Source organism: Alosa sapidissima, chromosome 5 (genome assembly GCF_018492685.1).
Source record: "Alosa sapidissima isolate fAloSap1 chromosome 5, fAloSap1.pri, whole genome shotgun sequence".
Taxonomy (NCBI): domain Eukaryota; kingdom Metazoa; phylum Chordata; class Actinopteri; order Clupeiformes; family Clupeidae; genus Alosa; species Alosa sapidissima.
In genome coordinates this window covers 9864438-9890974 of record NC_055961.1, presented here as the reverse complement: position 1 = coordinate 9890974, position 26537 = coordinate 9864438, and the positions used below count along the sequence as shown (strand labels likewise).

The 26537-nt window shown below is 42.7% G+C and overlaps 1 protein-coding gene across 1 annotated transcript; it reads left to right on the top strand.

Moving 5' to 3' along the window:
• The first annotated feature begins 2358 nt into the window (after positions 1-2358).
• Positions 2359-26366, top strand: si:dkey-251i10.3 (uncharacterized protein LOC553498 homolog). The gene is made up of 17 exons (XM_042091503.1): positions 2359-2643; positions 2814-2910; positions 6367-6437; positions 9069-9133; positions 9771-9928; positions 11184-11339; positions 15569-15688; positions 15873-15967; positions 17768-17891; positions 18140-18217; positions 18475-18740; positions 21883-22031; positions 22158-22438; positions 24564-24725; positions 24923-25107; positions 25218-25317; positions 25768-26366. The coding sequence occupies exons 1-17, from the start codon at positions 2600-2602 to the stop codon at positions 26050-26052; spliced, it is 2436 nt and encodes an 811-aa protein (XP_041947437.1). The 5' UTR covers positions 2359-2599; the 3' UTR covers positions 26053-26366.
• Positions 26367-26537: the final 171 nt, after the last annotated feature.

The window sequence follows — 26537 nt, the reverse complement described above, 5'->3', positions numbered from 1 at the left end:
GACGTCATGAGGGCGTGTTTCAGCTCGTGCAGATCGTGGAAGGCAGAGCCCGTTTACGGAGAGCCGGATCACTCCCTATTAACTCCATTGTACCTGCAATCTGTTGCAGTTCTGCTAGGCGTGATCACGAATAAGTGCAAAAACAATGGGGGTCTATGGAGCTAGACGGCTAAATTTGTCTCTTTCACCTGGTTGTCGTTGAGAAATTGAAGATTTGATTGTGGTTTCTGCAAGCTCAATATGGATTATAGGTCAAAAGTTGAATGAACGAGTAGTCACGTCCTTTCGATTTTTTTTACAGGTTGGGTCGTTGTTGCCCACAACCAGGGGGTCAAGAGCGTGCAGATTATCTTCGGCATGTTGGCATACGGCATTTTCAAATATGGTGCTGCATGGAGCATTTGGAACCAGCTCCATGCACGAAAATCTGTGTTGGGCACAAGCTCTCATGCGCGTACATGTTGGTGGGCGGTTACCTATCCGGCGGCTACAGCCAAACGTAATTCAGTGCGTATTTCTTGAGGAGCCTATGAGAAGACGTGCATATTATGGTTGTTTATCCATCATATGACAAATAAAGAAAATTGTATTGATCTTGTTTCGTTGTTGTTTGTCCCGAACAAACATAACCTAAACATGATTAAAGACAATAAATTACACAACAGCGGCATAAAGACCTTGTCTCGTTACACCATGGGTCTCCAACACGTTGCTCTCAACCTATAGCTGCCCCCTTTGGAGCTTGCCAGAGGCTGAAGCACTAGGCTACTACATTTAAAACACAATTATTGGCGTGAGGCATTCCAGCCTACGAATTTAATAAAAAGTAAACCATGCATAATTAAAAAAAAAAAACTCAATTTAGGCTACTTCACTATGCACTAAGGTTTCCATTAGAGCACAGCACACGTTCAATGAATGAAGGAAAGGCCTTGTCTTGCAATAAACAGCTGGAAATTCCAACACTTTTTCAACTACACGAAACTTTACAGTGATCATCAAATACCCTCTGGATTTAAATGCCCATTAGTCTCAACATTTAACTATATAATAAAAGTCAAAAAGTAAATTAAATCCCATACCAAAATCGAAAATCGTCTGAGTTTGATAGCCTGGTATGCCGCTCCAAACAAAACGCATGTCTCAATAACGTACAATGTAAGAAATAAAGGTCTGCCTCGAATAAGCCTACCTCAAATAAATACCTGTGCTTTGCAGCGTAAGTAAATAGCAGACCCCGGACATGCAATCATACAATGTTGGACGCCTGGCGATGCTCTGACCGTCTACTGTGCCTCTGACACCGCTGCCTCATTTGGATGGTAACTCCACAGGTGAGCGCGAAGATTGGATGGGCGGGACTTAGTCACTCTCTCCAGTTATATACCTCCATGGCCCACAACACACTAGCTTTCTGCTAATGAATGACGTCATTGACACATTTGAAAGGCTTTTTAGAACAAATAAGTGACTCAAAAAATACAAGAGCTACAAGAGGGGACAGAGAAAATACACACCGCTGAGTATTATATTTTTTGAGTCACTTATTTGTTCTAAAAAGCCTTTCAAATGCGTCAATGACGTCATTCATTAGCAGAAAGCTAGTGTGTTGTGGGCAACAACGACTCAACCTGTAAGAAATCGAAAGGACGTAAGTACTCGTTCATTCAACTTTTGACCTATAATCCCTAGTGAGCTTGCAGAAACCACAATCAAATCTTCGATTTTTCAACGACAACCAGGTGAAAGAGACAAATTTAGCCGTCTAGCTCCATAGACCCCCATTGTTTTTGCACTTATTCGTGATCGCCCCTAGCGGAACTGCAACAGATTGCAGGTACAATGGAGTTAATAGGGAGTGATCCGGCTCTCCGTAAACGGGCTCTGGCAACCCAAGATCTGTCTGCAGGCTAAGACTCCCGCGATATTTTAAGGTCATGTGACATGGTGACACGGTGGTAAGTCCCTCCCCGGTTGACAGAAGTCGGACAGGATTTCTAACCAGTAACAGAGCCCGTCTACGGAGTGCATTGTACCGAATTTTGGTTGCAGTTCCACCAGAGTTCCACTGGGTGTAATCGCCATGAGTGCAGAATGAATGGGAGTCAATGGAGCTAGACGGCTAAATTTGTCTCTTTCACCTGATTGTCGTTGACAAATCTCAGATTTGATTGTAGTTTGTATAAATTCAACATAGGTTATAGGTCAAAAGTTAAATGAACGAGTACTTATGTCCTTTTGATTTCTTACAGGTTGGGTCGTTGTTGCCCATAACACAGCAGTCAACAGCCATAGACATAATATACATATATTGTATATTATGTCTATGTCAACAGCAGTCGAAATATATAACTTCCGGTTTAATTTGCAACGTCATAATTTCACGCCGGAACTAGAGGAAAACACAGCATGGCAGCGTCGGTGCTTCGTGTAGTCAACTGAATGAATACATGTTAAAGTTTATAACCTTGAAAGGAATGAACTTAAAGAACCCTTGGACTTAGGGTGTTAATTTCTCCGCAACCATATTCAAATCAGAGAGGACAGTGATCGGAAGAGGTGCTACAGTTGTGAAGTTTACTTGCACACGTGTTCTACCATGGTCAAAGACAAGAAGAAATCCGTAAAATTCGACTTGCCTAGGTTTGAGACTTAAAGATATTGTAAATATGGTATTTAGATAATTACATTGTTAACGATACCAATTGTTATGGAAAATTAGCCAGAATACCATTATTTCTGGCAATTGCTGTTGTGGGCTAGATCTGGCTGTTTTGGGGATTACGCCAAATATTTTATTCATCTTTTTCCAGCAAAACCACCACTAGTAGGACGATGGACGAAGAATTGGAAAGCGACGAAGATTTCCTCCCAGACAACGAGAATATCATCAGTGCAAGTGAGGATGAGGTAAGTTAGGAAATGTCTTTATTTAACTTGCATACCTAACTGGCTGTCAGTCAGTCTGACTGGTAGTGATGTTACGGTTGATACCGAGGCTCAGAAGCGTGTGTCGAGAACGTCAAGCCATTCCCAGGAAAGCCCTGTATCGAGGCTTGAGTTGTATTGGTAATTTGACGTCAGGCGTGACGTTCGAGGCCTCGTTTGGCTCCACTGCTTCGAGTTGTGGTTCACTTCAGGCAGGACGCTTCGACTATTAAGATGCCCCATACTCGAATACGTAGTCTACTCGCGGGTAGTTGTCAGTTGTTGGTTGGTTGTAGATTAATTTAAAATACTACCCAGTTACCAAAGCACTTTCACTGCCCTCTATTCTTCAAACACACTCAGTTACAAAAGCACTTTGCTCTTTTCTGTGTCATTTTACCCAACGTTAACCTACAATTTAATATAGATTTTTTTTCTCTGAAAGAAGGCTGATTGTAGGATAGGACACTGGGTAAGGGGTTGGACTAGACATCGTGCGACATGGGTTCGATCCTTACTACCTCGAGATAATATATTTTCGCGGATCACCTTCTACTTCATTTGTTACAACTAAATATTTCACTGTAAGTAAGTTGCTCTTTGGGGCACTGGGCAAGGCGTTAGGTTAGGGATCTCGCAACCTGAGTTCGATCCTTATCTCGATTTTCATGAATTTTCACAGATCGCCTATTGACCTCTCCAGAATAAGTCCCGCCTCCGTAACTTCCGTATCCATCCAACTTCCCGGCGTGGTATCATACCGGTAAAACATCTGTAGGTAGCGAAGTTGAAAAAGCTGGTGGGCAGATTGGCCTACACACTTCTGCCATCTAGTTTCCACTGGATTTTTTTTTATTGTCGGTGCCGTTTAAGTAGTATACTATAGACTATACTACTTAAACGGCACCGAAAATAAAAAAATCCAGTGGAAACTAGATGGGAGAAGTGTGTAGGCCAATCTGCCCAGCAGCTTTTTCTACTTTGTCACCTACAGAGTTTGACAGGTACGATCTTTCAAAACGCCATGTTATTTCCCATAGACATTTGACAACCGAAGGTTGGATGGATACGGAAGTTAGGAGGCGGGACTTATTCTGGAGAGGTCTATAGCTACTACTTTGTTAGGCCACAAAGAGAGGAAATATTTCAATACGGGAATCGCTTGTATTCCCCAATGCCTGTACTTATGAATGTATCAAGCATTTGCAGACTAAATGGCGCTTTTTGTATTGCTCTTGTGTTTGGAATTTGTATTAGTGTTGTAATTTTATTGACCAGTAGGTGTCTTAGGGTGCATTCGAAGCCTCGAGAAATGAACCACTTTTTAAAGGGACACCAGGCAAGCCTGATAGCCTGGCGAGCCAGACCCACATTAAAATGTAGGGTCTGGGCACTCACCGTTCGCAGTGCTCAGTCCGAGGGGCGGGATAATCAGTTGTATTTCAAATTCCCTCTGGACGCAATAGGATATTTGTTTTCAAGTAGCAGGGAATTCAAGCCAAACCGTTGCAACTCTGCCATCAATCGTTATGTTAAGCCCACCAAACGACTCTATACACGATTTCAATGCCTGATTAAGTTTCGATTTCTGGAGCTCACAAGCCAACGGAGAGTTGCTAGACTATCCCTGGCAGCAAATTTAATTTGCTGCTGCTAGGGGCGCGTCTAGATTTCTAGGCTACAAGCCGGATGCTTTTTCTCTACGAAACTCCCCCTCGCTCGGTCTGAAGCTCTTTTCCTTTTCTTTGCGTCTTCCGTCAAGGGTTTTCGCTGCTTCTTCGCCGGCTCTGCCATTATACACATGTTTGCAACAATCTCTAGCGTTTCGTTAGCCTGCTTCTGTGCTGTAAACTGATCATGCTTCGGTCGGCGGGTAGGATATACCGAACTTGCAAGTGGGATATTCTTTCTACAGGCAGTAGGGGCGGGCGAGAGAGCCTTCATTCGCCCCATAATGAGTCATTTAACCATATACCGACTTACGAAGATGATTAATTAACACAAAAACGTTGCCTGGTGTCCCTTTAACACATTTAGCTGGAAAGCTTCAAGGTTTCAAGAAGCTTCATCTCGCCATCACTACTGACTGGCTCTCTCCCTTGCTCTCGTTAAACGGGATTTGATTGCTAGCAGAAACCAGTCATAACCAAGAGTTTAAAGAAAAATTGGAGGGTTTGACGAGTATAGTTTAGTGTCAACGTGGGCAGTAGAGGTATTGTGGTGTGTTTGAGGGTGTGCAGAGACCAGTGAAATAGAAAGACACGTCTGTGTATAAAAAAAGTGAAAGCATCAGCCTATGAGGTTGTTTTTTTTTTTTTTTTTTTTTTTTTTTTTTTTTTTTACATTTGTGTGTCTGAGGTCTTTGCTCTGGTTGTGTGGGTCTGCCGTTGTCAGGTGTGTCATTTGGCTGACACTTTTGTCCAAACAGTGTACCTTGAAAACAATCAAGGTACAGTGTGAATAAGAAACAGGATGGAGAAGAATGTCATGGTAAGTGCAAGTTAACTGTGTTTGGTTGCTTAGTGGTGTTAGGAGAGGAGGTACTCATGGAAGAGCTGTGTCGTCAAGAGGGTTTTGAAGAGAGAGGGACGCCTCTGCCCTGGGAACTGGTAGTGCGTTCCGCCATATGGGTGGTTGGTTGGTCAGAGAGTTAGGGTTAATCCCTGGGGTGGTGGTAGCGTAGTGGTTAAGGAGCTGGGCTAGCATGCAGTAGGCAGAAAAGTTGTGGGTTCAATTCCCGGCTTCCACTGTCGTGCCCCTAAGCAAGGCACTTAACCCCGAGTCACTCTGGGGACAATGTAACAATGCCCGTGTTATATAATTGGCATAATGTAAGTGGCTTTGGATAAAGCATCTGCTAAATAAATAAATGTAAATATAACCCAAGGTCAGAGGGTTACATTTTAACATTTTACATTGGTTGCACTGGTGCGCCTAACTTTTTCATTTAGATGCACGGCACATACTTAAGGTGCACCCAACGTTTTTTGTAGCACTGCATTAATCAGTCAGGATCAGAGCTACCAGAGACAGAGTACGGGCAGGTCTTCACAGAACAGGTGTGATTCTTGGACTCTGGGGGCACATAAAATGTATATAAATTGCTTTTATCATAATACAACAGAAGAAACATTACTATTGTCAGAAGGAAGAAAACACAAAATGAGAGAGTTGTGCAGATATCACTGTTATTAGGCTGCTATTGCATGTTGTGTCAACAACAACAACTTTTTGACACAGTGCCTTCATTTCTGCTACACCCCCCCCCCCCCCCTTTATTAGTGGTCACTCAGTGTATACTTTTTACATAACTTTGTTTCTCTGAAATGTTAGAATTGCTAACAGCTAGTGGAGGACACGCAGATAGATACATGTTTACGTTTTGTGTGTTGTGACCTGGTGCTTAGTGTGGTAACCGGGGTGTTTGTTTGTCCACAGGATGCCAGCGGTGACGAGCGCAAACATACCAAACTCCTGGAGGCCATCAGTTCCCTGGGTGGCAAGAGGAGGTGAGTGCTCGCCATGGCAACCACCTCTACACTGTCTGGTTTATATCATAGCATAGTGTTATGCATTACTCCAAAAAGACGGTCACATACCCCTCACCATATATCTCACGATTGGCATGGGGTACTTTCCATGAGATCATCTCTCAATGCAAATCAAATCAGCTATTAGGCTAACTGAAATGAAACCATGCCAATGTAGCACTTGTGTCACTGTGACCATAATAATTACGCTACTAGACCAGTTCTAGGTTCGTTGAGTGGTGTATATTATAGAGATGAGACATGAACGTTTATATAAATAAGTCTGCAGTTTACTAAACAAGAATAAAATAGGTCAGTTAGTAGGGTAGATAGAATTCAATAATATCAATATAAATGGTTCAATGAATATAAGCTTATCAAAGAATATATCAATAAATATTTACAGTACAAGATGTAGGTCAATAAATGGATCAATAAATAATTACAGTACAATATGTAGGTCAATAAATAGATCAATAAATATTTACAGTACGAGATGTAGGTCAATAAATAGATCAATAAATATTTATAGTACGAGATGTGTAATAAATACTTTCAAATCCTTTAAGTTTAATCTTTTCTTGTTTAAGTAAGTTTAAATGGGTTTAAATATGGGTTTATTCTGGTTAGTTTTTCTTTTTAGACCGGTCTTTTCAATTCTGAATAGCTTTTTAGAACAGTTGCTTTAGCTATTTTTGAGCTATTTGTTTCTAGTTTTCTTTCGAGTTATAACTCTTCTTTCTTTAGGGTAACAGGTAAGTATTTTTAGTGTCCTTAAGTTAGTGTGATTGTTTCACTTTACAGAATCTAACTCTTTCTTTAAGGTATAATGGAAATATTTTAAATGTTTCTTTGTGCAATTGCTTCACTTTTCAGTTTCACTTTAACAGGAAAACATAAAAGAAAAAACACAACACATTAACCAATCCACATTCATACATTCACCCATTGACAATCTATTCAGTATCTTTAAATAACTGTGTTGCAACACTTGAAATAATTTCAGTTCAGAGGATCCGTCCAATTTGATTTGTTCAAAAGGTCAGTCAATATCCAGTGTGAATAAAAGAATAGCTCAGTTCAATTTGTTCAGGTCAAACCGTTTCCGAATGCGGTGTTTCAGTCCTTGCCGTTAGATTTCCTTGGGTAGGCTCGCCATCTAGTGTCCACTTGAAATATCTCAGTTCGTATGCTGTCTCGCAATACGCTGAATCATCAAGGGTCCGATCCGTCGTCAAGCAAAAAAAAAAAACCTGGCCGAAACTGTCTTCAAAACCACCGCTAAGATGTTACTGAGTTGATTCTTGATGAACAATATTAGAGATTTATTTGGAACTTAATTCAAGGTGTCTGGATTTCTGTGTCTATCGTATTGATTTTCCGTTAGCGTCTGCTGTTTGTGTTCAAAACTAGCTTGTGCATAGTCTAGCTGGGACAGGGTCTTAAAGGGGCAGTGATATTAAATTAAATGGATGGTTCAAACATCATTGAAAGCATTGAAACTATTACAAAAACAATATTTTAACACGTTTTGTGGGTTCTAATAAATGTATACATAAATAACTTAATTTCTTATTTATATATTTATTGCTCTTTATTCATATAAATATTTAAATTATATTTATATCACTAAGTTTATTTATGGTTCTATTTGAGCATGTATTGCTATTTATTCATATAAATATTTATATTATTTATATCACTAAAGTTATTTACGGTTCTATTTGAACTGTGGGTTACATCAATCTCTAGATATGGTGAAGGGCATGTGATTATGTGGGGCTATTTTAATTCCAAAGGAAACTTTATCAGGATGCATAGTATCCTAGATCCATGAAATAACTGGCCTTATAAAAATCTGCCTGCCTCTATGGGAGTTCAACATAGTATGTATACTTATAAGCCCCTGTATTTAAAGGAAGAACATTTATTTATTTACGATACATTATTCATTCACAAAGAAAATTGGTGTTTTTAAAGGTTTTTTTCCTCATTTCTTAAATTAAGGCATTACGATCAATTTCCAAAAGATGATTTTTTATTCCTCTTTTTAGTCAACTTTAGCATGTGTATGTACAGGGTATGTAAACTTATGAGCACAACTGTATCTGCATTGTATGGTGATGCAATGATTAGCATGACTGTACAACAGTACAGGCTTTAATGCAAGTTCTCAGGTTTGTTTACCACATGAAGCTTTTACAGGCATAGCTTATTACCTTGATAATTTCTGTTGTTCTAGAGACTTTAGAATTCTTAGTTATACTCTTTAATGAAAGATAAAGTGTCATACTAGTTAGTTATACTCTTTAATGAAAGATAAAGTGTCATGTACATTTAGGAGCCTGTTCAGTGACTGTAACCATAGGCCAGTGGGCTACATTAAGTCTAATGCAAGCCAATTAAGATGGCCTAATCCAGACTACTAATGATTAAAAACGGTTCATGTGTTGTAGATCGCTCATGAATGTCAAATCAACTGTGTGCTAGTCTACGAAGTCAAGATTAGCCTATTAAATGACAAAATTGAAGCCATTACATTTCAGGTAATTTATATTTCACAAACACTTCGGCGGAACTATGAAAAGTGTTTTTGTTTGTTGCTTTCAGGAAGAAGTTGGCGGAGAGGTCAGAGGCCAGCCTGCAGGTGTCCGAGTTTGCCGTGAACGCCGAAGGTGGGCGCAGGGAGACATCTCTTCTCTTTTCTATTTTCACTTGAACCTGGGCTGATTTAAGGGGATGTGGGGAGGGAAGGTTTGGCATGTGACAGTGCTGTAAAGTGAGGATGCTGTCTAAAAGCATAACATGAATACTTTTGACTTGTTAAATATCATTAGAACAGAGAATGAGTAAGTGTGTCAGAGAACGGGAAGAAACTAGCGTATCCACCATGAATCACATGATTAAACTGACCCTAAAGCGAAAAGAAATCACATGACTAAACTGGCTTTAAAGCGACCAGGAATCACATGACTAAATCGACTCTAAATCCACCAAAGAACAGCCTACCTGCCAAGTACCTTCGAAAACTGGTCCAAGTTCACCTATAGGTAAATTGATGCTGTTTAGATGCTGTTTTTGTTATTTCGTCAGATAGCACGAACCATGTTCATCAACCTTTTTTCCATGACCAAGACAAGGCGACACTGACATTATTAACACTAACAGTCATATTAACATGCAATATTGTACCCAATGTTAGATTTAATTGTCTTAATTGTGACATTTGACTGTAATTGTAGCTCTTGTTAATCTTGACCTGTAGTTTGTTGAGATGAGTAAATTATGACCTGTGCAACCCTTCCCTGTTAGGCGCTGGGGAGAAGGTGGTTCTCTCCGATCTGCTCAGTTCTGCTACAGAAGCATCTAGAACTGATGGAAGCCTGACAAAAACTCAGAAACAGCTGAAGAACCTGGAGAAACGTCATGCTACTCTAGAACTCCCCCTGAGCCACCAGCAGACAGAAAAGGTAGTTATTGTCTGTCTGTCATTTTTTCTGACTGTCTATACTTAGGGTTGCAAAATTCCGGGAATTTTCCAAGTTGGAAACTTCCATGGGAATTAACGGGAATATATGGGAATTAACGGGAATTAATGGGAATAAACTGGGAATTTTTAATATGGCAAGTTGGTCTATAACAGGGAACTTAAATGTAGTGTTCAAAACCCTATCTTGCAGTCTAATATTAGTTAAAACAACCTGATTTAATGCAATTTAAGTCAAATTTCTACTGAAACTCGAAACTCTACATGCACACAGCAATCGGCATAGGCTGCTAGACATAAAGGAAACCTATGGTGCGTTTATATGCATGGGGGAAAAATGTTCCAACCAATCAGATTTTGTTGTTGAGTGGTGTGGTGTATCTTGGGCAGTTCAGTGTTGCTAGTTTAGCACTCTAGTAAACCATAGGCAGAGAATGGGATTCCCGCAGCATGCTAGCTAGCTTTGTATGTTAGGCTAAGCAAAAATACGAACATACAAATCATATTGCTTATTACGAAACAAAATGTTAATGTTTGTATATGAAACAGTTTGTATGAATTACCCAAAATTCCCAGTTAATTCCCGTAAATTCCCATAATTTCCTTTAGTCAAGTCAAGTCAAGTCAAGTCGGCTTTTATTGTCAATTTCTTTACATGCACTGGTCATACAAAGAATTGAAATTTCGTTTCTTACTTTCCCATGCAGACATAGACATGCTTTAAATACAGACATAGACATACTATGGACATAGCCATAGACAATAAACATTAAATTAAAGTGCAAGACTGAAATATAGAACATGTATGTATCAAAATAGAAATATAGGACATATATTAAAAAAAAATAGAGGTAGTTGTGTTGTATATTTCTTTAATTCCATGATGGTTTCCAATTTGGAATATTTCCAAAATTCCCCAGCTTAACTTCCCATGGTAAGTTTCCGGAAAGTTTCCAGAAATGTTCCGCCCCTTTGCAACCCTATCTATACTTATCTATTTCTGTCTATCTGTTTGTCTGTCTATATCTGTCTGTTAGTTTGTCTGTCTATATTTATCTATTCATCTATTTGCCAGTTTTTCTGTCTGTCTATGTTTATCTATTTATCTGTCTGTTAGTTTGTCTGTGTATATCTGTCTGTCTGTCTGTCTGTCTATTTATCTATCGGTGCTATGTCTTCATCTGCCTGGTTGGCTGTGGGTGTTATCTGTGTGTGTCTCCTCTGTCGTCCCCTCGCAGATCCAACGTGAGGCGGCCTTTCAGAAGGCCTCGAAGGAGGTGTCGCGCTGGGAGAGTACCATCATCCTCCAGCAGAGGGCAGAGCAGCTTGTCTTCCCCCTCAACCAGCAGCCCAATAGGCCCAGACGCATGGAGCAGGTTGTCACCAGCTGGAAGGTACACACACACACACACACACACACACACACGGATATACAAACACACACTCACACACGGATATACAAACACACACTCACACAAACACACACTCTTACACATGCACACGCAGACACATACGCACACAGACGCACAAACACACACAAGCACACCTACACATCCCACTGGAATTGACCTGTCGCTAAGCCCCGCCCCCCGTTGTTACCGTGTGAAAACAAACAAACAAAACAAACAAACCAGACTTGATTAGAAATACATTGTGGACAATGGCAGCTGACAGTATATGAAAACAGGCTTTGAGGACATTTTGATCGATAAGAGGATTTACTTTCCTCCAGAAGCTATCAAAAGGGACTTAATTATGCTATGGAGGGGTGTATTCAAAACTTTAGAATACATACAAGGTGACAAGCAGTTGTGGCGAATAGCCGTGCAAATCACCATGCAAAAACCACTGACGTTAATGCTAGCTAGCTAGCTAGTGGAAGATTGATACTAAGATATGTTAGGTTACGTTAATATTTGATGTAGTATGAATATAGTAGTTGGTTAATGACAGGGATGCAAACAGCGCGCCTTTTGGCGGATGCCGCCTTTTTCACGGCTGTCTGGGGGACTTGTGTGAATCGTGCAGATCCGACGAGTTTGTCTTTGGGGGGGGGGGGGGGGGGGGGGGGGGGGTTGAAGTGTCTGATTTATAATTTCATCAAAGTTAATTCTGTATTAAAATGACTACATAAACACATAGCCTACCGTTACAGTCCATGAAACATAGGAAGTGTAAGACAACACTAAATCAAAAAGCTGCGCACGTAAAAATCCCATTTGCTGCGCACCATTATCCTACTGCTACAAGGCTGCACTTCACTGCACTCACTGCAAGGATTTAAAGTTACATCTATCAGTCCGGGATCCAGTAATTTTGTGTCGCGCCTGGTCTTTTTTGCAAGAAAGGTAAGGTTAACCATATTTGATGACTTCTAATCACATAATTTATACCATTTGCATTGTGTAATGTTTAGGTTGTCCTAATGTGTCATTACAGTCTTTACAATAACTATGCCAGGTTAGTGCTAGTTATACAACAATTGGGTTCTATGGAACTATTTATTTGTTTCTGATTGGCCGAGAGACGTTCCATGAGTTGGAATATCCCTGGACATTTCAACTCAGACTTTGCACAGCTAATAATAAATCACTCCGCGATACAATGCGAAGATTTGACACAATGTTCTCATCCCAGCTCTCCACTATTTCAAGCAATGGGTTACTCCTTAGCAAACCATAACGAAACAGTGCTTCACCACATCTGTGGATTAAGCCACACAGTCAGCTCAATGTAAGTAAGATAAACGAGGATGCTAATTTCTCTTAACATTGCCAGCATTGTGTATAATATGATTGTCACTTGGAGGAGACTAACGTTAGCATAATTAGCTAACCGCTGCTAACGTGCTAGCATCGTCATGTCAGGCTGTGCACAGTAATATAACATTTATTCACCATAAATTAATAAAGTTGAGTGGTTCTGCAATGTAGACAATGTTTCCGCGACATTATTGCACTCGTGATCGTGGGATTGGTCATGGATATTCACACGGCTGTTGTTGCCTGCGCCACTCGGCCTCCGGCCTCGTGGCTATGGCCGAACAACACCCGTGGGAATATCCATGACCAACCCCACTCTCACTCGTGCTATATTGCTTAAGTAGCACACTAGCGCTACATTTTACATGACTAGCAAAAATACAGTTGGATTTTTTAACCTTGTTTGTTGCGTCAGTCAGTTTAGTTCAGTTCCGAACAGACTAGCAGTATTTTGTCCTGTAATATTTTAGTAGCAGCCTAACGTTATATCCAACTCTATCCCCTTTCCAACGTTTAGCCTAATGGTAACGTACTTGTTTAGACTAGCAGCTTGTTGACGTCTAGTAGCCTAATGAGCCGCTGGTCTAGGCTTTTTCGTAAATGCAACCCGAAGTGACAAGTGACGAACTGACTTATTTTCAATGACACCTACAACATAAGGGCGAGAAACTGATGTGTGGGCTTATCCTAACAGTCAGACCGCACTACTGTTGATACATTTTAACTGTACATTTTCGTGCAGAATAACGTTATTTTGGGGCGCATTGAGAAAGGGGGCAAAGTGAAGTGAACTATTTTGCACTCTGTTATGATACTGTCAGGTCTAGGGTAACACTATGGCTAATATATGCAACTTTTAATTTACAGAATGAGAGAATTTGATGAGAGTGAGGCACTAACAGTTAAGAAAGTGGATGAGGGTTGTAAAACAAATTGGAACTGGTCTTGGTTACAGGTTGAAACAGAGATTGAGGTCAAGACAGCCAAACACAAATTCAAAATGTCAGACTTTTTCAAAAAAATTGAAAAAAAGGGACATGCCAAATATACTTTCTGCATAAAAGAGATTAATTATGCTAACAAGGGAGTGCATGCTCTGTTGAATCACTGCCATACAGTGCTATACACACAGAGAGAGTGGCTACCATCATATCTACCCAGTGTGGCCCAGCTCCTCTGTCAAGACAAGCCAGCTACCAGCCAAAGTCAGGCCCCAGCAGACAGAATAAGGGAAGGAACTGGGACAGTGTATTTTCATATAAAGAACATTTTTGTGTGAATAGGGTGAGCCCTGGATGGCAGAGGTGCAGTGGTAATTCAAGGGTGGCATGAGGCAAAACAACCAGATAAACAGAAACAGGCTCAAGATGTGAAATTAGCACAATTAGGGAAACCAGACACAAACACCATACTCATAAATTGAAAGAAAAAAAAAACACAAATACCTTACACTCACATAAAATGTCTTTGTATTTGAATAAAATAATACAAACATATTAAAGTTAATTATCTAAGTTGTCTGTCCCTGGGCTATGCTGTGCTAAAACAAATTCCATCATGGGGACATTAAAATATAATCCATTTTATTCTATTCTATTAAATGAAGATATACAAATATACTCATCCAATACATTTCCCCCCCACAATAACTTGTATCTATGTGCATCTATTTTTGTAGCTGTTAAAATAAGTTGACCTGCTTTTTTGTCTATTTGTTTATTTTCTTTAAAGTTCTCAAGAAACTTGAGGGTGGTATGAAGGAGTGTATTGTGTATGTGAGCAATTTCATCTTTCTAAATCTCAATATTATGATCACAACAAGTGTGGGCAAATTATTAATTACATTTTCACGTGGGGTAACTTGTTGCAGGGCAACAACATAACCGGTTCCATGTCTTCCGATTGGATGATTAATGATCAGTAAAGTTCTCAAAAAACTTGAAACTTTAATGACCTATCAAATGTCGGACACTTAAGTGTGTGATTAGATAAATAGGCACTGGCAGATGCAATAGGTAAATAGATATCTTTGCGTGTTAGCACAAGCAGTAGCCTGTAGGCCAATAAAGGCAAGCGTGTTTGCCACTTACATTTCTGACGTCTGATACTTCAAACTGCTGCAAGTGCATCAAGAAAGGTCCTGCCTTAGACCATGTTAATGGCCAATTGTAGACTAAGATTTGGGGGTGGCCAATCGAATCTCAAGGGTGGCCTGTGCCACCCGGAGCTACCCCTCTGACTCCGCCCCTGCAGAGGTGGTGGCAAAATGTAATTATATGATATTTCCTGTGGGGGCGTGGGCTTCGATAATCTCACTCCTTTTTGACCATACCTCTGTTTGCATCCTTGTAATGAGCATTTTCATCTTGGGATTTAACAGTGAACCTGTGCCCACGTTATTGGCTTAGTAGCCTACATTACGTTGAGCTGTTGCAAATGCGAGAGACGTCCTGTAGGCTACTGCTGATGAAAATATACCCCGTTTTCTAGCCTCTCGGGGTACCAGCTATCAGTATTACACGTCTCCTATGCAAAACGTTTGACCATGGTTATCGTTTTTTTGAGTTAATAAACTCCATAAATAACCATTAATTTGTCATTTTATGCCTGCTCCCTGTTGTTTCCTATGGAGTTATCCGAGCTGATGTCCGAGTCCCATTGAAGCTGGACTGTCATTGGCTCATCAGCGTTCTAAGGGTGGCGCTTAGTGACAGGTCAATTGGTGTTTTTGAGTGATTAATTGGTGTATTGATTGATGTTTTCATTGATCAGACACACTGCTAGAGCAGGAGGTTATTTTTGATTGATTGATTTTGATTAATTAATGGATTGATTGATTGATTAATGTGTGCATTGCTCAGACTCAGACTCCGCTGGAGCAGGAGGTGTTTGCTGTGCTTCACGCCCACCGGCAGCCAACCCTTGACCCCGTGTTGACCCCCGTGGAAGAGGCGCAGCTGCAGGCCATGAGTTTGGAAGAGGTGAAGGGGGCGTGTGTCTGTGTGTGTGTGTGTGTGTGTGTATATGTCTGTATGTGTGCGTGAGTGTGTGTGTGTAAATGTTTGACTTTCTGTTTGCTGCTGCTGTTGTTGTTTAATGATTGTTGTTGTTGTTGTTGTTTAATGATTGTTGTTGTTTAATGGTTGCTGTTGTTGTGGTCCCCAGGCCCAGCTACGACGTGCGGAGCTGCAGAAGGCTCGAGCGCTGCAATCCTACTACGAGTCCAAAGCCAAGAGAGAGCGCAAGATCAAGAGCAAGAAGTGAGCTCCGCAGAGGTCAAAGATCAACCAGAGTACAGTTCAGTTCAGGGACAGGGAGACCTGCTAACCCTAAAGATATCAGGGACAGGGAGACCTGCTAACCCTAAAGATATTGGGGAGAGGAAGACCAGTGGGGTATACTACGAAGCAAGTTAGACATATCTAGACATATCGAAGTTACACAAAGACTTAACTCAGGGTATAAGTTAAAGGTTGTATCAGCGATCAATGTGATCATTTATGTTTGGGCCTTTTTTGGGCCTGAATCGCTGATACAACCTTTAAGTGATACTACGATAGCAGTTATGTGATATATTTGTAAAACTAGGCTTTCAGCTCATCTGTGCGCACAAGACGCACAAGATCGCCTATTAAAAACGATTTCTTCCGTATTTATGAGCAATAGCGTAATCTAGACTGCGGCCATTTTTAGTGTTTAGCCTATAACATCAAACAAATCGATTGTCAACAGATGTTGTATGGTATGCACGTTCATAGTGGCATATTTGCATGCACAACACTGTTAAAGCGCCTGCGAGATCCAAAATGTTTGGAGAGGCAGAGCTCCACCTGTAAGATATTCAAGATAATTGATTGGTCAGTAGGCGGTAGTTTTACACTAATTGAGCTATATCTTAGCACATAATCTGTTCCCGACCAGGTTTGGTTGGCAGCATAAGACACCATGGTGATATAGCGACGCTAAAACAGCCACTTTCGTGTCACAGCATACCCTGGCTTAGAGCACAACATACCTTGCTAACCCATTTATCGAGATTCGTAGTATAGCCTACTGCTAACCCTAAAGATATCAAGGAGAGATTTAAAATTCAAACAAATCTGGAATAGTGTAGACATGGATGTAGAAAATATTCAGGGTAGGGTGTATGAAATACACCCTACACATACACAATCACTTACTTTCAATTTAAACCTTTTTGTCAAGCAAGCGGGCTAGTTGAATAGTCTACTTCACAACTAGCTGTTGTCAAATTGTTAGGGAAGACATTTTGTGATTTAAAACATCACTGTTAAAAATGAGCAACAATAAACAAATGTTGAATGCTATTTCTTGTCAGAAATAATCTGTACAGCAAAAACGAATGTTGGTGGCTATTTAAACTATCTAGCGGGTGTTTTAACAGCTGCAAGAAATAGAGGCGTCATGGCCCATGGTTTGTAAATTATTTTCATAAAACTCCAAGTTGCCCTATCATGACTTCACTCTCCAAACTCTTCACTGCACTGTAGCCAATTAACTGACAGTATGACAGTATAGGCTATTTATTTTCTGTACAATAAACACATTTATTTTTTCAACTTTTGCAATATTAAGCACTTGGCTACGTAACGCAAATCTGCAGGAGGGAGAATGCACGTACGCAGCGATTACACAATGAAAGAATGGTAGCCAATTCACTAACTCAAGACTTCAATGCTCTGCACTTTCTGACATCTTCCATGTAAGTCAACTATCAGCAGTGACGCTGTGCCCAACAGTGCGACTCCTGTTGCAGCGCGCTCACTCGCAAAGCAGACCGCCGCGTGTTTTTCCACATTCGAATTTTCATTTTCACCTTCGAAATTCTGTTCTTTAAAACTATTCAAATATATATTCAAATTTAGAATATTCGTTGCCCTACTTCTTAGTCCATCCATTGGCCATCTACTCAGTGCTGCCTGGGTTTTTGCTGAGTGACCAGAAGCCAAGGCCTTTAGTGTGCATATGTTTTTAATGACCACATATTCATTGTCTATTGGTGCTTCAGTGCTAATGTGTGCGTGTGTGTGATGTGTCAGATACCATAAGGTGCAGCAGAAGGCGAAGAGGAAAGCCTTCCTGAAGCAGTTTGAGGAGATGTGCAAGAGTGACCCCGAGAGGGCCATGGAGGAACTGCAGAAAATGGAGAAAAACAGGATCGAGGTGAGAAACGGGAGAGAACATTAAGAGACGAGATGAATAAAGGTGTGTTTTTTGTGTGTGTGTGATGATGATGCAGATAACTGATAACTGTTTACAAGACTGCTTGTGGTGGGGTTTTTTTTGGTTTGCATTTAGTTTTGCCATTATTTCACTGTTATTTGTTGAACAGGACATTTATGTCCGCCCGTCTCTTTTTCTCTCTGTCTTTCTCTCTGTCTCTCTCGCTTTCTGTCTCTTTCTCCCTGCAGGAGAGGATGTCTCTGAAGCATCAGAACAGTGGGAAATGGGCCAAGTCCAAAGCAATCATGGCCAAATATGACCTTGGGGTGAGTGTGTGTGTATGGGGGGTGGGGTTTGGAGGTGTGTGTATGTGTTAAAGATCTATGTGTGTCTGTTAATGATGTGTGTGTGTGGTTGGGTGGGGGGGGGGGGTTTGAGTGTGTGTTAACCATGTGTATGTTAACGGTGTGTGTGGGTGGGTGGGGGGGGGGGGGGGTTAACAGTGTGTGTATTAAAGGTGTGTGTGTGTGTATAAGGGGTGTGTTTGTGTGTGTGTTAATTGTGTGTGTGTGTGTGTTCTCAGGCTCGTCAGGACATGCAAGAACAGCTCGAACTCAACCGCCAACTCACCCACAAGCCCCTCCCCTCCGCTGAACTCCACGGTGACAGTGACCACGACGATGACAACAACGACCCCACTCTGACCAATGATGACCAGACACTGCCCGACATCGCTAACGATGCATCGGCCAATCAGAAGGAGGGGGCAAACCCCTGGATGAAGATGACTGCTGTCATGCCAACAGCAATGGAGGCAGAACCAAAGAGCATCGTGGTCACGACCGACAGGTAGGGTCAGTGCCAACCGTTTAGGATGAGGACAAACGGTTAGGGTCAGTACCGACAGGTAGGGTCTGGTAGGATCAGGACCAAAAGGTAGGGAAGGAACAACAGGCAGGAACAGATGAGGTGATGACGGACAGGTAGGATGAAGACGAACAGATAGGGTGCGGACAGACAGGTAGGATCGGACAGGTAGGATTCTATCCGTCAAAAGAGGATTGCGTGCCATGTCCATCAATGACCACCACAAGACTGCACTGATAACATATTATATTCTGCGCGATGCGTCTTTTCAGTGAGGGTTTTTGTTAGTAAACAAGCTAGCTATTGAGATGTCTGCTGTCCAGAACCGTGAGGGACCCTGTAGTGTGGGACAGAATCACATATTTGACGTCAGCACAGTGTTAAGAGGCAGGATGCACACAAGACACAGTCACATGTCTGATATGTTCGATATGATCTGATGGGCTCTATATATACAAGGAAGTTTGTCACATGCATATAGTTACTGGAAGTAAGAAATGCAGTGAAATTAAGTATGTAGAGGAGGCTTACTGTAGCAAGCAGTGTGCTGTATGTATGAGGTGATGACAGTGATAGAAAGGCTAGGCAATCAAGGACATGGGTAGATGGAGGAGAAATCAAAAATAATAAATAAAAAGTTCTATGGAGATGTGCAAAAATTGGAGAAAGTCAGATGTGTGTGTGTGTTTTGACGTGTGATGAAATAAGAAAATAAATAAAAGGTCTGTAGCATAGGGAGAGAGATGTAAAAGGGCTAAAATTCATGTAGGTGTGTGTGCGTGTGTGTGTGTGGGTGTGTGTGTGTGGGGGGGGGGTCATGAGTGCTAAGGAGTGAATGAGTGCAAATTCAGTATAGTGTGAATTCAGAGTTGGGAAATGTTTGAGAGTGCTGAGGAGTGAATGTGTGCAAAGTCAGTATAGTGTGAGTTCAGAGTTCGGATGGCCTGGGGATAAAAACTTCTCCTGAGTCTCTCAGTTCTGGCTTTGTGACTACATAGGCGTCTTCTTGATTTCAGCGGTAGGAATAATCCATTGTTAGGATGAGAAGAGTCCTTCAGAATCTTTTGGGCTCTTAGGAGTACTCTTCTGGAATAGATATCTTGTAGAGCAGGGAGTTGAGTTCTTATAGTACGTTCAGCTGAGCGCACTACTCTCTGCAGAGTACTACAATCTCTAACTGTGGAGTTCCCATACCAGGTGATGATGCTACCAGTTAGAACACTCTCAACCGCTGAAGTGTAGAAGGCCTTCATGATGGATGTAGAAACTTTGAATTTCCTTAGCTGACGAAGGAAGTAGAGTCGTTGTCTGGTGTGTTCTATGTATTCTATATGATCTGATGTGTTCTATATGACCTCAAAGTCAAAGTCAGCTTTATTGTCAATTTCTTCACATGTTCCAGACATACAAAGAGATCGAAATTACGTTTCTCACTATCCCACGGTGAAGACAAGACATATTTTACCAATTTAAGTCCACAGACAAACATAACATTCAAGTAAACAAAAAAGTAAGTAAATAAGAGGGCACATATAATAATGAAAAAAAATAAGAGCAGCAAAATTTGGTTGAAATTGTGCATAGACAGTCAATAAAATACTAGTGCAAAGTCAGGCCAATAAAAGGCTTGTGTAGTTCTGTTTGACCTAAGTAAGAAAGTAAGTGACATAGTGGTGCAAGTTATGTAAGAGCAGCAGATGTGTTGTGTTTTCAGGACAACAACAACAAGTTGTAAAGTGTACAAGTGTGCAAGTGTGCAAGTGGAGTAGTGCACGCGGCCATTGTGGGTCCAATGTCCAGGATGTTATGTAGCTGAGGGTGGAGGGGGGAGAGGAGGGAGAGAGTTCAGCATCCTTACAGCTTGGTGTATGAAGCTGTTGGTGAGTCTGGTAGTGCGGGAGCGCAGGCTTCTGTACCTCTTCCCAGAGGGCAGTAGATCGAACAGATTGTGAGCGGGGTGACTTGCATCACTCACAATTTTGGTCGCCTTGCGGGTGAGGTGGGTGGTGTAAATGTCCTTCAGGGAGGGGAGTGAAGCACCAATAATCCTTCCAGCTGTGTTCACTATGCGCTGCAGGGCTTGACCTGATGGTGTCTACAGCGTGTTCCAAATTATTATGCAAATTGGATTTAAGTGTCATAAACATTTATTTTTTTGTGGATGGTATTGTGTCTCAGGGCTTTTTGGGTCATTGAAATCAATCTCGGACACCTGTGATGATTAGTTTGCCCGGTGAGCCCAATCAAAGGCAAAATGTCATTGCAAAGCAGCAAACAGGTACTTGAAGGTACCGCTGGTGCCTCTGGAGTCCCGCAAACCTCAAGGTGTAGGATCCTCAAGAAGTTTGCAAGTGTGCATAAACCTACTATTCGGCCACCCCTAAACAATGCTCACAAGCAGAAACAGTTGCAGTGTGCTCAGGAATACATGAAGACTAATTTTCAAACAGTTTTGTTTATGGATGAGTGCCGTGCAACCCTAGATGGTCCAGATGGATTAGTAATGGAGTAATGGATGGTTGGTGAATGGCCACCATGTCTCAACTGGGCTGAGACGTCAGCAAGGAGGTGGCGGAGTCATGTTTTGGGCCGGAATCATGGGGAGAGCGCTGGTAGGCCCCTTTGGGTCCCTGACGGTGTGAAAATGACCTCGGGTGGGAGGCAGTTTACATCCAAGCAGCAGCTCTGGGAGGCTATTCTGACATCCTGCAAAGACATTAAAGCAGAAACTCTCCAAGAACTCACAAGTTTAATGGATGCAATAATTGTGAAGGTGATCTCAATGAAGGGGTCCTATGTTAACATGTAACTTGGCCTGTTAAGATGGTTTTGATTGAAATAACTTCTTATTTAATTTATATGTACTCCTAATGCTGCAAATTCAACCAATGACCATTTTTAGTTCTTTACAACCTATAAAAGGTCTTGAAACTCTAATGTGCATAATAATTTGGAACAGTGCATTTTTTGAGTTTTTTATTTTTGATAAAAATACAAACCTCATTGTTCAATAAAATGTGTTCTATATGACCTGATGGGCTCTATATGAGCCTCCCGTTTCCTGCTGTTCTGCTGTCGATTGTGTGATCTGACTTAGTCTGTCTGTCTGTCTGTGGTACTGCAGTGAGCCTACAGAGGTGGCGGCGTCGGGAGGAGGAGAGGGCGACGCGGAGACTGAGGAGGAAAGGCTGCTGGGAGAGTTCGCCCGTCGCAGGCAGCTCAGGAAGACGAACGAGGAGGAGGAGGTCGACGAAGAAGCCAGACAGAAGGATGGTGCGTGCTGGAGTGTGCGTGAGTGTGTATGTGGTTATGCGTGCATGTGTTTGAGTGTGTGTAGGTGTGCGCGCATACCTGTATGTGCTCTGATGTAAACCAGTAAAATCTCCACCTCTCCTGCAGAAGAGTCTTCCCAGGCTGCTGGTGGTCCCAGCATCTCTTTCACCATAGCGGAGACCAGCGAGGAGGAGGAGGAGGAGGAAGACCAGATGGATGAAGCAGCTGCATCCGAGCTTAATGCGCTCTTCGGACGTCTGGCCAAGCAAGGACAACAAGATGCTGCCCCCTTGGCAACCGTAGGAGTCGCTTCCATGGATACACTGCTGGATGAGGACACAACACGAGTCCGCACGCTGGAGGAGACGGAGCTACTGACAGAGACGCACAGTGACACCGCCCCCATGGTATGATTGGCTGATTTACATGTCCATCTGGCACCCCTCTAGTGTGGTGTGTGTGTGTGTGTGTTTGTGTGTGATTATTGCTTCTGTGTTGATAGGTCACTGTGTGTCTGAGTGTTTGTTTGATAGTGTATAGTGATTGATTATTAGTGTTTGTGATGAGTGTGTGTGATTATTGATTGTGTATATTGATTATTGCTCTGATTGTTAATCATGTATATGTGTGTATGTGACGTGTACACGTCATTGGCTCAAGCTACTGTTCCAACATGCCACTATTGTACCTATGCCAAAAAACAAAAGCCCATCATGTAATGCCTAAATGACTACCGCCCAGTGGCCCTGACATCAACAGTGATGAAATTCTTCACAAGCTTTTCAAAGCACTTCATTTGCTCATCTTTACCAAGTTCCTTCGACCCCCCTCCAGTTTGCCTATAGAACAAACAGGTCCAGAGACGATGCCATCTCCAACCTCCTGCACACCACCCTAAACCACCTAGAGGGAGGAAAGGGGAAGTATGTGAGAGTGCTGTTTATTGACTTTAGTTCAGCATTCAATACCATAGTCCCCCACACTCTGGTCACAAAGATGAAGACTCTTGGATTAAACAGCACCATTTGCAAATGGGTTCACCGCTTCCTCACTGACCGATCACAGGTGGCCAGGATGGGTGGTCTGACATCTGACACCTTAACCATCAGCACAGGCTGTACAGGGCTGTGTTTTGAGTCCTCTGCTGTATAACATCTACACCCATGACTGCAGAGCCAGCAGCAGTCACACCTCAATCATTAATCAATCATTTGCAGATGACACAGTGGTGGTGGGCCTGAACACCAACAACAATTCACCTTATTCACCCGGCGGCCAAAACGAGGCTAAAGGGTACACTTGCCATTACACCTCAGTCCAGCAGATGGTGGTGGCAATGCACTCCGTTTGCAAACTGCCAAAAACAGGCCAGTGAACCCTTCTTTTTCGGTGAGCTTTTTTTTTTTTGGCAGTTTGCAAATGGAGTGCATTAGCACCACCATCTGCTAGACTGAGGTGTAATGGCAAGTGTACCCTTTAGCCTTGTTCTGGCCGCCGGGTGAATAAGGCGAATGAACAGGCCTATCTGAACCAGGTGGATGAGGTAGCCCAGTGGTGCCAGTCCAACAACCTCACTTTGAATGTCAGCAAAACAAAGGAAATGGTGGTGGACTACAGGAAACAACAGAGCAGAGATTACACTCCACTAAAGATCAGTGGGCTGCCAGTGGAGAGAGTCACAAGCTTCAAATACCTGGGAGTACACCTCACTGACGATCTAACATGGACTGTTAACACCCTAGCACACACTGAGGAAATCAAGGCAAAGACTACTTCCTACGTCATCTGAGGAAGTTCAAAGTATCAACACCCACCTTGAAGGCCTTTTACTCCTCAGCTGTGGAGAGTGTTCTGACAAGTAGCATCATCACTTGGTATGGGAACTGTACAGCCCGTGACTGCAGTGCCTTACAGAGAGTGGTGCGATCTGCCGAACGCACCATCAGAGCACTTCTCTCTACCCTGCAGGAGATCTACAAGAAAAGACTATGTACCAGGGCCCAATGTATTGTAAAGGACTCCTCACATCCTGATCATGGACTTTTTAAAAGACTGAGGTCAGGCAAACGTCTCTGCTGCTACAAGACCAGATAAGAGACTGAGGAGGAGCTTCTATCCTCAAGCAATCCGTACCCTGAACAAGACTATATAAACTACTTTTTTACACACTTGCACATGGACTGTACACACACCACTTTTTATTCTCTCTTGCTATTTATTATTTCTTGATCTTTCTTCTTTCTTCACACTTGCACAGAAAAAGCTGAACACCAAACGAAATGTCATACTTTACATTAGTATTGCTATGTATGTGACAAATAAACCTTCTTGTATCCTTGTATGGACCCTTTCAAGATAGTTCCATTATCAGCATCATAGTTGGCCCCACAAGGCTTCCGTTTTAACATTCCATATGTTATCTTAATGCAGAGGAAGTAGATTGGGGCCCAAATAGAACGTTCAAGCATTGTTTTTGTTTTTATTGTTGAAAGGGTCCATATTTATGGATTATTGCTGTGTCTGTTGGCCCAGGTGGAGTCAGAGGCAGTGGCAGCGAGTGGTCATGGGAATAAGCATGCCCCTAAGGTGAAACGTCGCCAGAAGATCATCGACCTAGAACAGGTGCTGACCAAGCAAGCCAAGAGCATCCGTGTTCCCATGACGGCACCGGCTGTTGAAGACGCCGAGGATGAGGTGAGAGACTGATCCGACGACCCTCTGTGTGCATGTGCGTGTGTGCAAGTGCTGTATGTGTGTAAGAGAGAGTGAGAGTCGGTAATCCGATGGGTACACAGACCTGTAGCTCGTTCCGTGAGAGAGGTGTTGTCATGGTTCCCAGGGAGAGGTGTTGTCATGCTTCACGTGATGACGGTTTTTCTGTTCCTCTAAAGGCCCTGGACGAACAGACGGACGTGATCCGCGAGGCGTTCGCCGGAGATGATGTCGTGTCGGACTTCCTGAAGGAAAAACGGAAGCAGGAGGAGGCGAGCAAACCTAAAGACGTGGACTTAACACTGCCCGGGTGGGGCCAGTGGGGAGGGCTCGGCGTCCCGGTTAAGAAGCACAAACGCAGGCGGTAAGCCCTGTGTGTGTGTGTGTGTGTGTGTTTGCTTCCTTCAAGTTGGCCTACAGGAAGTGATGTCAGTTGACATGACTTGTTGACACCATGGTGATTTTGTATTTTAGCTTCTTGAAGAAAGCTCCGCCTTCCGTGCCCAGGAAAGACCGGAAGCTTCCAGCAGTCATCATCTCAGAGAAGCGAGACTCCTCTGTCGCTGCCCACCAGGTTAGAGATGGAACTACAGGAGGGGCACACGCTCTTCACCTGCTCACCCTGCTACACTTTATCAATCTATGGGAATAGGCTCAGATACCCAAATACCCAGGACTAATGTATCACTAATACCTCTCTTCTTCCTCTCTCCTCACTCTTCCTTCTCTCGCAACTCTCTATCCCGTCTTTGTCTCTTCCCTCTTTCTCTATTCTCTATATTCTCTCTCTCCCTCCCTCTCTGCCCTCACCTCTATCTGTTTACTCTCCCTCTTCTCTCTCTCCATTCCTCTCTGCCCTCACCCATCTGTTTTCTCTCTCTCCATTCCTCTCTTCTGTCTCTCCATTCCTCTCTGCCCTCACCTCTATCTGTTTTCTCTCCATCCCTCTCTTCTCTCTCTCCATCCCTCTCTTCTCTCTCTCCATTCCTCTCTGCCCTCACCTTCTGCCCTCTTCTGTCTCCAGGTCAGCCAGCTTCCGTTCCCCTTTGAGAACCCTGGCCAGTTTGAAAGGAGCATCCGTTCTCCTCTCGGTTCTACATGGAACCCGGAGTTGGCGGTACGAAAGCTGACGGCGCCGCGGATTGTGACAAAGGCGGGCGCCATCATCCAGCCACTTTCCAAGGACGACGTCATGTCCAGCAAGAAGACGCCGGGCAAACGGGGCGCCCCCGACCTCCTCCTGGGCAATGTGGAGCAGGGCAAGGCGGGCCACAGACCAACGGCCAAGAGGAAGAAGCACAAGAAGTGAACCACTTCCCCGCGGCGGAAACACGCCGGTCACCAGATGAGGAAGCCATAGACCTGGCCTGGACTCTAACTGGAGCTCAGAGGTTGACCTTGACTTTGACCTTGCTCTTGCAGAGCCCACTCTTACACCTGACTCCCCCAGACACCGCCCACAAGAGAATGGTAGCTACGGAAACGCCGGATTGAGCTCAGCGTCTTCAGAGGAGGGATTCTTTAGCCCCAGAAACTGTATAAACTGTTTAAAGGTCATGTTGGGGTGGCTGTGGTGGGCTGGGTTTGCGGCAACGAGTTTATTAAACAGATCATAAGATGTTACGTTGGCTTGGTGTCTGAGTTCTGTTGGGATGAATCCACTAATGAAGTTGGCCAACTGCTGATGGCTTTTAATCATTGGCAGGAGTGTATGTGTCTTATGTTAAATCTAGTGTGTGTGTCTTGGACTGATGGTAATGAATCTAGTGTGTGTGTGTGTGTGTGTGTGTCTTG

Bases quoted from the DNA above. Each gene is read 5' to 3' on its own strand.
- si:dkey-251i10.3 (XM_042091503.1), top strand. From the start codon at position 2,600: ATGGTCAAAGACAAGAAGAAATCCGTAAAATTCGACTTGCCTAG. The intron at 15,968-17,767 runs GTGAGCTCCGCA...GTGATGTGTCAG, and splicing joins CGCAAGATCAAGAGCAAGAA to ATACCATAAGGTGCAGCAGA. The intron at 18,741-21,882 runs GTAGGGTCAGTG...GTGGTACTGCAG, and splicing joins ATCGTGGTCACGACCGACAG to TGAGCCTACAGAGGTGGCGG.